The 13,862-nt window shown below is 36.8% G+C and overlaps 1 protein-coding gene across 4 annotated transcripts; it reads left to right on the forward strand.

Moving 5' to 3' along the window:
- Nucleotides 1-860: 860 nt before the first annotated feature.
- LOC131436354 (beta-galactoside alpha-2,6-sialyltransferase 2) lies at nucleotides 861-13,542 on the forward strand. 4 transcript variants are annotated; one of them, XM_058605028.1, is made up of 7 exons: nucleotides 861-953; nucleotides 1,017-1,147; nucleotides 11,583-11,761; nucleotides 11,829-12,543; nucleotides 12,603-12,775; nucleotides 12,834-12,931; nucleotides 13,005-13,542. In XM_058605028.1, exons 3-7 carry the CDS (start codon nucleotides 11,656-11,658, stop codon nucleotides 13,143-13,145), a joined length of 1,233 nt encoding a protein of 410 aa, XP_058461011.1. In that variant the 5' UTR covers nucleotides 861-953; nucleotides 1,017-1,147; nucleotides 11,583-11,655; the 3' UTR covers nucleotides 13,146-13,542. The 4 variants fall into 4 exon arrangements, with proteins under 4 accessions (XP_058461011.1, XP_058461012.1, XP_058461010.1 ...); XM_058605029.1 differs by lacking the exon at nucleotides 861-953 and adding an exon at nucleotides 1,491-1,701 and having other exon boundaries at nucleotides 970-1,147; nucleotides 11,632-11,761; XM_058605027.1 differs by lacking the exon at nucleotides 861-953 and having other exon boundaries at nucleotides 970-1,147.
- The last annotated feature ends 320 nt before the right edge of the window (nucleotides 13,543-13,862 follow it).

Below are 13,862 nucleotides of genomic sequence, written 5' to 3' on the forward strand. Positions count from 1 at the left end.
CCATTAATGCACGCTAATGCTTGTATTTTTTCTATTTTGAGGTAGTCCTTCAAAAGAACATTATGACAATTCCACAAAACCGGCATCATGATCTTTCCGTCCCACTGAGCCTCCCTTCCAGGCACTAGTGCCACTTCGAAGAACGACTTCAGTCCATTGTCGGGTAATAATTTTACTCTCTGATGTATAATAATGGATCCAGCCGAACATGTACTCGAAGTACACTCGCGTTCGTTTTTTTTGTTCTAAATAAGTATGTGCGAGATCCAGCAGCAGGATATCTTTCTCATCTGCTAAATCTTACCCAACTACGCGCACTTTCTTTTTTCAGTCATCCAGTACAATTAAGTGTCTTATTATTAATGTTGTTTTTTCCCCGGATTCAACCTCCATTTTATTAGTTTTGACACTGTTCGCTTCGTAGCATATATTTTTTTGGTTCTGTTTCGAACTTCGGGAGGGGCCAGGGCCCCTCCGACCCCTTCTAGATTACAAATAAACAAACTTCTTCTAGTTCTAGATTACAAATAAACAAAAATTCGATTCATAACGAAAACATTCTTTTGCGTAAGCTCTAGCACTCCAATTACCTTTCAGTAAAAACGAAATAACTAGAATCCACTCAAAACGTACATAAAGAAATATAATCTCATAGCATCGCTAATCCAGCAAAGCAGAAATTTTTAACTATGTTGAAAGCAACTTCGGGATACCTCGTGGTCTTCTGTCAATTGCCTCACATTGGAGAAATTTTTTTTTGATGAAGCCGCCAAATTCAACCACCATTCAGGCAATGGTTCGATACGATTCATCGCATCAGCGGTAGAAATCAACGACGCAGGCGCTTCCGACGGTTGCCGAGCTTGTGTTGATATCCAGTTGTTTGCTCCGCCAAGTGGGAGATTTCGTTATCAGCCGAGCAGATATGCTTTGTCCCGTGTGCCTTTCATCTCGTGAGTACCATGGCAACCGAAGCCAGAATAGCATCGATCGTAATTTTTTTTCTTCGACACCAGCTGCAGTTTGGTGAGGGTTTTTTCAAGTTCGAACGATTTGCAGGATCACAGAACCTCGGTCAATGAAAACACTGTTAGTTTGTGCCTACCCACGAGGAGCAACTGCACGATTCTGATCCGCTCGATAACAGGTACTAACTTAGTGATTTGTGCTTTGTTGTGATTTAGTGATCAAAAATCAAATAATATTGTTCGTTTGACATTTCCATCTTCAAGTTTTTTCAATTAGAATTTGGAGTGAAGTGAATATTTTGATATGCATGATTTATTATGGAAAATTTTTAGCGAACAAATTCAACGTGGTTGTTATGGTTTTTCGTTTCTTTTGACGCTGCTATATTTGGTCTGTGTTGTACCGAAGAGGACCAAGTGACATTTCTGTAAGCAGCAATAAATAGTTATAAAATCATGCACATGATTTAGGTACTACAATAACACCAAGTTCCTATATTAATGAAGCACTAGAATGGACAGTTTTAACTTTTACAGAAAGTTCCGGGTTTTTGAACGCTACGGATGGAATCTTTAGCTTTCCATCCATAATGACTCTTCAACGTTTGTATAAATTCTGATGAACATTTAGTGATTAAAAAAAAAACATGTGAAGCGAAAAGCAATAACTGGAATCAGAAGTAGAAAGTTTTTTAAAATTTTGTCGGAGGAAAGGATAAACTATGCCATTACGGTAAAGAACAACTTTCAAACTTGTGTCTAAGTCTGTGTAAGTGTAGCAGATCCGGCCTTTCCAAACCTAGATGCATATGAAAGGTCTTCCAATTTAATATGTCAGAATAAAACTTATGTTTCCGGTGTAACATAAATAATGAAAATTGAATCTTCAAATTAAATTTTTTCAACGGTGCTATAAACGGTGAATCGCTTAAAATTAGTCAGTAAATGATTATAACTTTCAAGTTTTGCTTACCTACAATCTTGACTAAACATTCTTACAATGTTTCATCATAACAAAATTCAAAAGAAAAAATACAATGTTTTGAAAATGTTAGACCCTAGACCCTAGAACAATAAATTGTTTTCTTCGATTTTATAGACACAGTCTGTGCCGATCGTGATTCTATAAATACTTCACCGATTTTTTTTTTAATTTTGCACACACTTTCTATACGTAAAATACAGTTCGGCTTTAGCTTTCAAACGAGAAACATCTTTATTGGAGCTCTTTAGTTCAAGTCGAGTTATATATCAAATCTATATCGTTGGTTCGTACTATTGTATTCAGACGTGAAGGGAGAAGGAGCAATGGACTCTGACTCTGGTGGCGGAGGGTCGCCACGACCGTTCGGATCTCGTTTTTGTACTTTGACGGATAATGATCCCGGAAACAATAAGAAGGTAACTTCGAAATCGAAAAAACGTGGAGCTACAAGAAACACGCTACATGAAAATACGTTTGCAAAAGAAAGCAGATTAGAAGGAAACAATGGACCACGCTATCTGGTACTGGCCAGGACAGATGAAGGTAAAACAATGGAAAAAGTGTCGCCATGAAAATTCGCATAACTGAGAGGATTTCTTTACGTGAAGCCATAAAGAAGCGACGATTACAAGCGCCGGACCCAAAATCGCCGAGGCTAACCAAAAGCTTCGCCAAAGTTGTATCGAATGACGCAGGTACGACTGAAACACACCAAAACAATGAAAACACGATCCGGAACCAGACAAATACTACTCCTACTACTATCAACACTGTTAATTCGCATTTGGATACAACTACCGAAAGAAGATCCCAGTTGTCAAAGTACCCATCAACACAAACACCGCAAAATACTAGCATAAAAGACTCGCATTGTATTAGTTCTCCCGGAAATGCACCGACGAAACGTGATAGAGAAAGATCACGCTCTGCATTATCACCAACACAGCAGCCTATGATTACAGATGAAGGAGCCCAAGGTACACTACTAACACCACTGAATAAAAATAATCAGGAAATGTCACCGAAACAGACAAAACATAACATAAACCTAGAATCAGTAAAAGTAAAAGAAACTAGTCTTAGTATTGTCTCACAGGCTTTGAAGACATCAATGTTACTTCAAGGACCTGACTCAGACCTTTAATTCAACTAACGTAAAGCAAGTCTCTTGATTGAAAATTTCAATTCAAAATGCATAGTACAATAATTCAATGGAATTCTAATGGTTTCTACAATAACTTTAATGAATTATACTTGATTTCGACTGGGGTGATAATCGTGGAAAACTGTAAAACGGCTGTCTCAGTCTTATAATACAAACGAATGTTGTTTACTGTCCGACGTTTCGGCCTTTGATGTAGGCCTTTTTCAAGGAAAACTGGAAAATTTATTGTGTTAAATTGACAAAAACATAGAGCGTTGAACAAACAATACAATGTAAAAACTTACTAAAGTCTATCGTTTATAGTCAAAATTTGTCGATGTCTGACGCTACGTTGTCTGGTCAATTTTAGAACATGCTTTAAAATACTACGAGAAAATGGTCATTTACTTAAAAACTGAATCAAAAGTTATTTAAAAACAATTCTTACAATTGACTGCATAACAAATATTTTGTTTGCATAAATCACGTACAGTGTCACAACTATTTAGTTTAACGACTATTCTGAAGCTTTCATCATGGTGATCAAAAATAATGAGCTTATCAACTCTTGATAAGTAAATACGACCCATATATCATAGCCATGCAAGAGACACATTTGAACCATGCAAAACAACCAACTTTAAAAAATTTCAAACTATACTACAAACTTGACCAATTCCATCTGAGAGCATCGGGAGGCGTAGCTATTGCTATACGTGATGATTATTACTCTAAGGAAATCAACTTGAACACAGAACTTCAAGCTCTCGCCGTGAGTGTATGTGTTCCAATAAATATGACCTCTATTTACCACCAAACAAAATCGTAACCGATACCGAAATCGAACAACTACTAGATCAACTATCCAAGCCGTATATAATAACAACTGACTGCAATGCTCATAATATTTTATGGGGAAGTCTAACAGACAATACTAGAGGGAAACTCATAGAGAAAGTTAAAAATCATAACTGGAAATTTTCCAGAAGTATGACACCTGAAAATGACACTGCATTCAAAATTTCAAAAGCAAACGCTCGGAAAACTATTCGCAAAGCCCAAAAAGAATCTTGGACATCGTTTGTCCCTACTCTCAATCTTTCTACACCCACTCGAGAAGTCTGGAATAAAATACATAGAATTAGCGGTAAAACGAAGCCCCAAATTGTAACTGCTCTGCAGGTAGATGACAATCTAATTACAGAACACGACAAGATTGTTGAAACTTTCGGCCAAACATTCTCCTCGGTGTGTAGCTCATAAAACTACTCACTGGAATTTCTGGAATACAAAATGACAGAGGAACGAAATTTCCCTATTTTATATGAAATAGGGGGATCAGATGATTTAAATGAAATATTCACAATGCGAGAGTTACAGCATGCGATAAAAAGTTGCAAGGGTGGATCCACAGGTCCCGATGATATTCATTATGACATGATAGAAAACTTACCACACGATGGGTTATACTATTTGTTAGGGCTATACAATGAACTTTGGTTGAAAAGATTGTTTCCGAAACAATGGAAAGAAGCTATCACCATAGCTATTCGAAAACCCAACAAAAGTCCTTTGAATCCACTTAATTACCGCCCAATCTCTTTAACATGTTGTCTCTGCAAAGTAATGGAAAAAATGGTAAATCGACGACTAGTATGGTATCTTGAGTCAAACCAGCTACTGGATCCAGACCAGTCAGGTTTTAGAAAATATAGAAACACTATTGACAATCTTGTTAACTTGGAGTCAGCTATACAAGAAGCGTTCGCCAATAAACAACACCTGGTCTGTATCTTATTCGACATCGAAAAAGCATATGACACGACCTGGAAACACCTCATTATCAAAACGTTATCTGACTACGGACTAAGAGGAAATATGTTACGATTCATACAGAATTTTCTTAGTGAAAGAATATTTCGAGTTTGCCTTGGAAATACATACTCATCGATATACCAACAAGAAAATGGAATTCCTCAAGGAGCAATCTTGAGTGTAACTCTATTCCTAGTTGCCATCAATTCGCTTAAGAATTTCGTTCCACCTAACATACGAAAACTAATATTTGCCGACGACCTAGTAGCATTTTTAAAAGGTAGATCACTTAGGGAAATCCAAAGTAATTTGCAATCTCTACTGGATAATCTTTACCGCTGGAGTAAATTGACAGGCTTTCGATTCTCACCCACCAAAACGAAAATAATACACTTCTGTCGTCAAAGTTCCTGTACAACTGAACCTGAATTATATTTAAATGGAGAGAAGTTACTTGTTGTGGATTCATACCAGTTTCTAGGCTTAGTTTTTGACAAACGCTTGACATGAAATATACACATAAAGCAAACGAAAGCAAGAACTCTTGGAAGTATGAAAATCATTCGAACCCTCGCCAACACGAGTTGGGGCTCGGATCGCCAGACTTTACTTACACTACACAAATCATTAGTACTACCAAGATAAGAATACGGGGCAATAGTATATTCTTCAGCATGCAAAACCATATTAAAACAGTTGGACTCAATCCATCACCTTGGAATTCGCCTTGCTACTGGTGCATTTAGGACTAGTCCTGTAATCAGTCTATTATCGGACTCTGGCATGCTCGCTCTACCACTTAGACGAGACCTGCTAATGATGACATACGGAATTAGAATAAAATCTATACCAAATCATCCACTCTATAGAATAATTCACCATTCTGGAGAAGAACAGCGCTATAAAGGTCGACCACGACTAGCCCACCCATTCTATATAAGGGTCAAAGAAATTGTTGAAAAATATGAACTAGCACTCGGGGTTGTTATGCCTCGCGGATTTCATGAAATTGCTCCATGGAAGCGAGCTGGATATGAAATAGACTTCTCATTAGCAAAATGGAACAAGACGAGCACTCCGGTTTCCCAGTTTCAGACAGAATTCCGCAGAGCATGTGAAAAATATCACGATTATTACTTTCTTTACACCGATGGCTCAAAAACTAACACAACTACGGGTTGTGGGGTATACAGTTCAAACTGCCAGTATAAAGAACGTCTTGACAATGAATCGTCAGTATATACAGCCGAATTGAAAGCAATTCATAATGCAATAGAATATATTACAAAAAATGATACTACGATATTCTAATACATAATAGCTTCTGATTCCCTGAGTGCATTGAAATCGATTGCGAATATATACAATGATAATCCGGTCATTCAAAAAATCCAGGACAATATGAGAATATCAGAGAACCAAAACAAAATAATTCAGTTCCTCTGGATACCGGGACATATGAAAATCACAGGAAATGAGATGGCAGATGCAATGGCGAAAAACGTTGTGAACATGAATATTTTGACCATTGGACTACATGTATATGAATGGAAGTCGCTAGCAAAATCAGCAGCAATCAGGTCTTGGAATACAAGTTGGCAAAATACGACGGATAATAAGTTACGTAGTATAAAAATGGATACTCATGAGTGGGCTACCTCTCACAGAAATCTCTTTGATAGGTCTTTTCCTCCGCAATGCGAGGATTGTGATACAAATCTTATCATATCCCACATTCTAAATAACTGTAATAGATATTCAGAACAAAGAGAAGCATTCAAAATAGACTTTACTAATTTAGACAATGACTTGCAAAAAAATGAAAATTTGTTCAAATTTTTAAGGGTCACAAAATTATATGAGCAGTTATAACCTAGGATTAAAAGCTAGACAAAAGTACATTGTTTATCACACACAAAGTAATTAAATATATTGAAATAAGGTATAGATAATTAGTTATAGTACTGATAGTTAGGTACTTAAAGTCTCAGGAAAAATTCAATAAATAAATAAATATATGTAAAATACTAGACCCCAAGGTTTTCGTTTGTTGTTACTTTGGTGAGGTTTTTCAGCTACAAAATGGCGAATTTTTATGTAAACCGACGAAGTTTTTAATTTAAACAATCACCAAAACTTTAAAAAATCAAACAAAAACGTTGGGGTCTAGAAAAGCATCTGAACGGTATTCTATTCGAATGATGCTTTTTATTATGCAAAACATTTCAATTTAGTTTTCTCTGAAAATAGACGCGTAGGGCGTATGTATTTTTACATTTCACAAAAATTGCCTTTTTCAAATCATAGTAACTCGGAAACCGTTAATTGTACAAAAATGACGTTAAGAAAGAAGTTGTAGGGAATCAATAGGGCACTCTAAAAAATAATATACACTGGAAAAAAAATTTTTTTTGTTCAATAACTCTGCACTGATGGGTCAAAGACGACACGTATAAATGACCAAACCTACATCGGCCAGAAATAGTCGAAAACACGTTTTCGTTCGGCACGTCAGAAAAGACATTGCTGCGTTGCAAAACAAAAAGTGTTCTTTAAATAGCAGAAACTTTACGTCTTCTTAGCGGTTGCAATTGAACTGCCGAGTTTAGCACTAAGCAGTTCTATTTGAACTGCTCTGCACTGATGAGTCAAAGACGAAACGTAAAAATGGCATTAGTAGATCAACATAATCTGCTAATGCACTGATGAGCTGAATGCGAAATGTAAATGATTTAAGCTAGTTATGTGCACTTTAGCACAAACCGTAACCCAAGAGGTTCCAAACCCCCAAATGACTACTATCTGTTGGCGGCCAGCATTGCCGTCAATTGGTTTCGTTACTTTCGGCACGTCAGAATAGACAGAGCACTTTTAGTGTAAAATAAGTGCGTTGCAAATAGCAATGACTTTACGTCTTCTTAGCGGATTATGTTGGTCCGCGAGGTAGCATTAGTAGATCAACATAATCTGCTAATGCACTGATGAGCTGAATGCGAAACGTAAATGATTTTAATATTTTACTGATTCTAAAAAGAACCGCTTCGAGAAATTTATCTGATATTTACAACTGTAAAGCACTTTTTGCCACCACCTATTTATCTACCAACGAACCTAAATTTTGAGCATTCAGGAACTGGGATAAAGTAATAAATTCGAAACATGGCACTGGCTCCCAATTAAGTTGCAAAGTTCAGTTACGGAATTCAGCTCTCAAGAACTCAGTTCATCAATTTAGTTCCATAATTTTGCAACTGAACCTATTTTCAAAATATAGCTTCCGAATTTAATGTTAGAACAGAAAGCTGAATTCAATTCCAAAATCTAACTCCTGAACGCAAGTTTCGAATTCAACTCTAGTATGCAGATTTTGAATTCTGAACCTGAATTCAGGAATTAGATAGAGGTTCGGAAATCAGTTCAGAAATTCTGGTTCGGAGTTCAGTTGTTAAATTTTGTTTCAGAATTAAAAACTAGAATTTATTTTTTTGAATTTTGTTTCAGAATTCTGAAATTGAATTCCTCTATCTAAATTCTGGATACGAATTCCGAACCTTAATTTAAACACTAATCTCAGTTCCCAAATCCGCTCCAAAAATGTAGTTCCTGATTTTATAATTAGGATTCAGTCCCAGAGTCATAGTTTTAATTTTTGTACCTGTATTCTTGAACTAAATTCTGAAATTAGATTCTATATCTTAAATTAAGGTGAAATGTAGCGGAATGCGAAAATCGCGTTTTTGATCAATTATTCAAAAACTAGACCGATTTTCGAAAAACCAAAAACACTTAAGTTTTCGAAATCAAATTTATCATAACTAAGTATTCTTAGAATTTTGAAATTTTGCTTTGCCGAGCCGTAATTGGTTTTTGAAATGTACAAATGGTTACCGTTCCGTTCCATGGGGATGATTTTAGAACTGAAAAGTAGTGTTTGTAGCAGAATTTCACAAAGAATCTGAAAATGCAACTCAAAATTATAAAATATTAGCTAAAACAACCGAAATTTGAAAAAGTTTACATAAACTTTTCCTTATTTTTTCATTGCTTGCGCGCTGCTGTTTCGTATTGAGGTGGTGTGAGAAATGCACGGTGGGCACGGTGGCATTATATTGTGAGCAAACATTACATATAAAATTATGACGCGAATTTATGCAGCATTGGGTTTTGTGTTGAAATAAAAACGATTTGAATACAATAAAATGGGTATTGTAAGAAGTCGTCTATTTTCTAAGCAACTGTCATTTATAATGCTAATAATGTCAAATTCTGTTTCAATGCATTGATGTTTCTGAGGCAATAAAGCTGTGTAATATCGTATAACAGGTATTATTTCAGATTGAAGCAATTTTTATAGCAAAACTATAACTTTATCAATGACAAGCTACTGAATGAAATGAATACAAGCCAAGTATTATCGTTAATTAACCTGTGATACAAACAATGTGATAAAAATTGAGAGTCAGCTTCGGGCCAGTCAGCATGGAAAACTTATTGGAATTCATTGGTTTTTCAATTATTATGAATACAATGAATCAACGCTTGATTTTCTTTTCAAAATCGATTGAATAATAATGAACTACGAAATAACTTTATATTTAATTTAGTGCCCCAAATATGTGTTTGAGAAAAGATTCACTAAATAATTTTAACTGCATGGTAAGATGAACTCATGCGAGTCAAGTAAATACTTTTACGTAAATTCTATCTCATCGGCGGGAAGGGCCTGGTGAACTACTGGCAAAGATATCGAAAATACTTGAATGTTCTCTTGTCTTCAATCGTTCTTTTGAAGAGAAATCCATGCTTGCTATTAAACTCAGGCATATACATGGCAAGTTGGTCAATACATATACATATAGCCTCATGTTAGTCATTCATAATTACTCATGATTTAAAGCACTAGTGTAAGAGTAATCACTAACAATAACGATTGAATTAGCATATATTCTAAGTGTGAAGGATTCAAAAATCCATTACGTCCAGTCTTTTTTACAAGCCAATATAACGAGAGGTAAGCCCACTGTGCTCAATCATTGAAGAAAGTTTTTGTTTCTATGTGTCCGTTTTTCTTGGTATGCTTTGTGCGACGGTTCGTTCAACTGAAGCGGATAAAATTTTGCGCGCATTTTATGACGCTACATTTCACCTTAAGTTCAGAAATCAGGTAGACCAGAACTAAGTTTCTGAATTCAGTTTTAAAATGCAGTTTTAGAATTCAGTTCCTAATCCAATCCAGATGAGGCTTTCAATTTCTCAGAAGGTATATTTTTACTGCAGTTGGTTGAGTATTCTCACCACAACTTCCAGTCCCATCTAAAGCACAAGTAGAAATGATCGATTTTCGACCATGGTTTGCCATTCGTTCAGTTGAACGTCGGAACTGAGACTATCTCAAAACCGTCGACCTAGTGCGAAAAACGCAAGCAAGCGTTTCGAGTTTCTTCATTGTTTTTGAAAACTAATATTTTGCGTTATTCATGGCTATCTCACACTGTTCACGATTTAATCACAAATTTCTGATCAAAAAGTGTTATTAACTTTGCATCTACCGATGAACTAAAACTAAAACTGCAGTTTATGATGAACTAAAGCAAAGTCTTGGCCTTACATTCCAGGAATTTGGCCTTCCTGTTTCAACAGACTTAACAGCCAACTCATAGCGTACAGAATCAATGCATCCTTCCGGGTCGGGGCTCGAACATACGACAACTTGCTTGTAAGCGCCCTACGCATTGAACCACCAACCCGTTGAACAGCTTGGTGGCATAACAGTTCACCACAATGTGTTATACACTGACGAGCTTAAGACGAAACTAAAATAAAAGTAAATACGATGATGTGCCCTAAGCACAAACATAGGATAAACCTTTAATGATATTTTCTGGTGTTTAATTAGATATTTTTCATCAACAACAGTCTTTCAAATAACTTTAAAGAATTTTAGTTTTAACTTCTTCGTTTTCAAAACAGACACTAATCAAATCTTGGTTCTCCATTGGTAGAATAAAAATATTGCGGTAAAATACAATTTTTACGAGTTTTACATCGCAGGGATTTAAAAAAAGCGTACAAAAGTACATTCGCTATTTCTAAAATTTGCGTCATATTGGTCTTTCCGACTGTGCAAACCAAATGGTTTTCTATGCTGAACACGTGTACTAAGTTTCATCTAAATCGAATTAGGAGCTATTGATTCGATAAACTTAACGCTTTCGTAAAAGTTTTAGAACCGGCCTTTTTTTTTTTTGATTGTATCTTTCTGATGGGCAATTAATCATTACTAAAATAAAGCGGAATCCCAGTGGAAAACATTTCCTTTCATGGGATCCACAACGAAACCAACAAACAAAAATTGATGAAAAAATTATTTACTTCTGACAGCTTGTAAACCCAGAATACTACACTAATTAAATATCTCGTTCAGTCTATGTGGAAGTGCGTTATATTTTGCCGTTACATTCATTATTGACGATTTTTCTGAGACTGATTCGGATTAAGTTTATTTTGTATTTTGTAAATACTGTAGGCGTACTCCGTATTGTACAAATATTGGTTGGCAGAAACCAACCTCAGCCAAATTGAAATACATTCATAATATTGAGTTCTTCAGTCAACTCTTATATATTGAATAAAATTTTCAGATTAATCAACTTGTTTTGGTTTATTTTAGAGTGTAACTAAGCTTTCGTGTGACGATACCATCTTCCATCATGGCGTAGTATTTATCCGCGCCACAAACCAAGATGTCGCACGCAACGATGTCGCGCAACAAACTCAATGATGCGTGCTACTTAATGCTACTGGTGGCGGTAGCTTTCAGTTTAGTCGCATCATCGCATCATTCTGCTAGTAAGTATTACGCAAACGTTGCTCTGCAACAGTGCGTTGTGCCGTTGATTTTAATTCTTACCCACAGAACATGCTCGGAAGGATAAACGCAGTGTGTTTTACGTCAAATACAACTCCAGCGAACGCCTGCTGAAGGCAGGTTCAGAGAAGCCCTCAGTCAAAACCAATGAACAGGATGCTCCTCGCACCAGACCACACTTTAGTGTTTCGAAAACCGCGAATGTTGCCTTTGACCCAGTTAAATATGCATGTGATGAGCCAAGCTCAACCGATTGTATCAATAAAACTAGAATTTTCAAGTCGAAAGTGATATCCGAATTTCGTAGGGTACTCAAAGAATCGTTTGAGGAAAATGACTACTATCAGGTACGATATCAGCGGGTGAAAAGCGATGAGTTAGACGTTTGCCGATTACGGCGAGCCTCGGTACGAACCGTATCTTGGAGAGATTCACCGTTTGATTGGAATGAAATCGGCAGCTACATACCGGTGGGACCGTTGTTCAGTCAGAGGAATGCCAGCTGCGCCGTGATTGCCAGTGCTGGCTCGTTGAAAGGGTCGAAGCTGGGTACGTTCATAGATCAGCACGATATCGTCATGAGATTTAATAATGCACCGACGAGAAAGTACGAAATGGATGTGGGATCGAAAACCACGGTACGAGTGGTCAACTCACAGGTGGTGTCAAAACCCGAGTTCAAACTACTAACGGCCAAACTGTTTCGAAACATTTCGATTGCGGCTTGGGATCCTGGAAAGTTTAATCAAAGTCTAAAGGATTGGTATGGTTGCGATTTTGTGTCACTCATAGAGAAAAAACGGTAATATTATTTATTTCTAGGATCAAGAAACCGGATTTCAATCTTTTCGAAAACTTCAAAAAGTACCATGAAAAGTACTCAGGATCTAATTTTCATCTGGTGGACCCTCGCAGTATTTGGCGAGCTTGGACCGCCCTGCAGGATAAAACCGACATCAAAATTATGCGCAATCCTCCCACTTCCGGATTCATTGGTAGGTTATGACTCACATAATTGGTGACTAATCAGAAAGAAAGAAATTTCTCTCCCAGGTCTAGGTTTGCTGATGCCAGCTTGTCGGTTCGTCGATATGATCGAGTACATCCCGAGCAGTCGCATGAATGGCCTCTGCCACTACTACGACTCAGAGGTCAGTACCAATAAAAAGCTGACCATTTCAGATAATTTTACAGCAAGGCTAACAATTTTTATACTTCCGCTAGATCAACTCGGTTTGCACTTTCGGCTCGTGGCATCCACTGGCTGCGGAGAAATTGTTTGTTCTACGGATGAACAATGCCAGTGACTTCAACACCTTTCAGCGGGGGATCGTTCGCATCCGGCTGGACAGCGGTGTTTGTTGATGTGGAATAGTGCAGCAGCAGGGGCAAATGTGTCGCTGTCTGCACCCTCCCGAGGATGAATGATCGTGTAATCGATACCGGAGAATGCCAAGGATGATCGTGATTTCCCGCTTAATAGGAATACGAATGTGCGACTAGGTGTATTTATTCTTTGCAGTGCGCTATGAGGGTAATTAGTTGTAAGTTCGGTAAATTTATAGGATTTTATGGTGCACTTAGAACATCACAGCAAAAAAATAACAGCTCGAGATGCAGTTGAATTTGAAATGATTTTTCTTCAAAAATATGTACTAAATTCACATCACATAGCGACATGAAGCCATGTAAAAATCACTTCAATCATTTGTTTGCATTTATATAATAATCATCGGTTTGAAATACACGCATTGAGATAACATTTCTCTGTTTGGTAATTTTTTTGACGAAATATTACGGTAAACATCAGCAATAACCAATATATAGCATAGGATAATTTCATATCTCTATATTCACTTGTGGCCAACGCTTAGCATTTGGGGGTAATTCACGGCGGACTCGGTAGATGTTTCAATATACTTGAAGGCATTCCGGTAAATATTGGTTTTCATTTTTTGCGCACATAGCACCGGTTGCATCTTATAAATATCTTTTTTTTTTCTTGGGTCAAAATTAGACAGTCACTGGTTCTCAATTTAATGACTCGTCACTGTGAAAAAATGTATTTGAAAAACACAATGG

Source organism: Malaya genurostris, chromosome 3 (genome assembly GCF_030247185.1).
Source record: "Malaya genurostris strain Urasoe2022 chromosome 3, Malgen_1.1, whole genome shotgun sequence".
Taxonomy (NCBI): Eukaryota; Metazoa; Arthropoda; class Insecta; order Diptera; family Culicidae; genus Malaya; species Malaya genurostris.

What these genes read in the sequence shown, in the direction of transcription:
- LOC131436354 (XM_058605028.1), top strand. Translation starts at nt 11,656, where the DNA reads ATGTCGCACGCAACGATGTCGCGCAACAAACTCAATGATGCGTGCTAC. An exon ending in ATCATCGCATCATTCTGCTA is followed by an intron (nt 11,762 to 11,828) that starts GTAAGTATTACG and finishes TCTTACCCACAG; the next exon opens with AACATGCTCGGAAGGATAAA. An exon ending in AATCAAAGTCTAAAGGATTG is followed by an intron (nt 12,544 to 12,602) that starts GTATGGTTGCGA and finishes ATTTATTTCTAG; the next exon opens with GATCAAGAAACCGGATTTCA.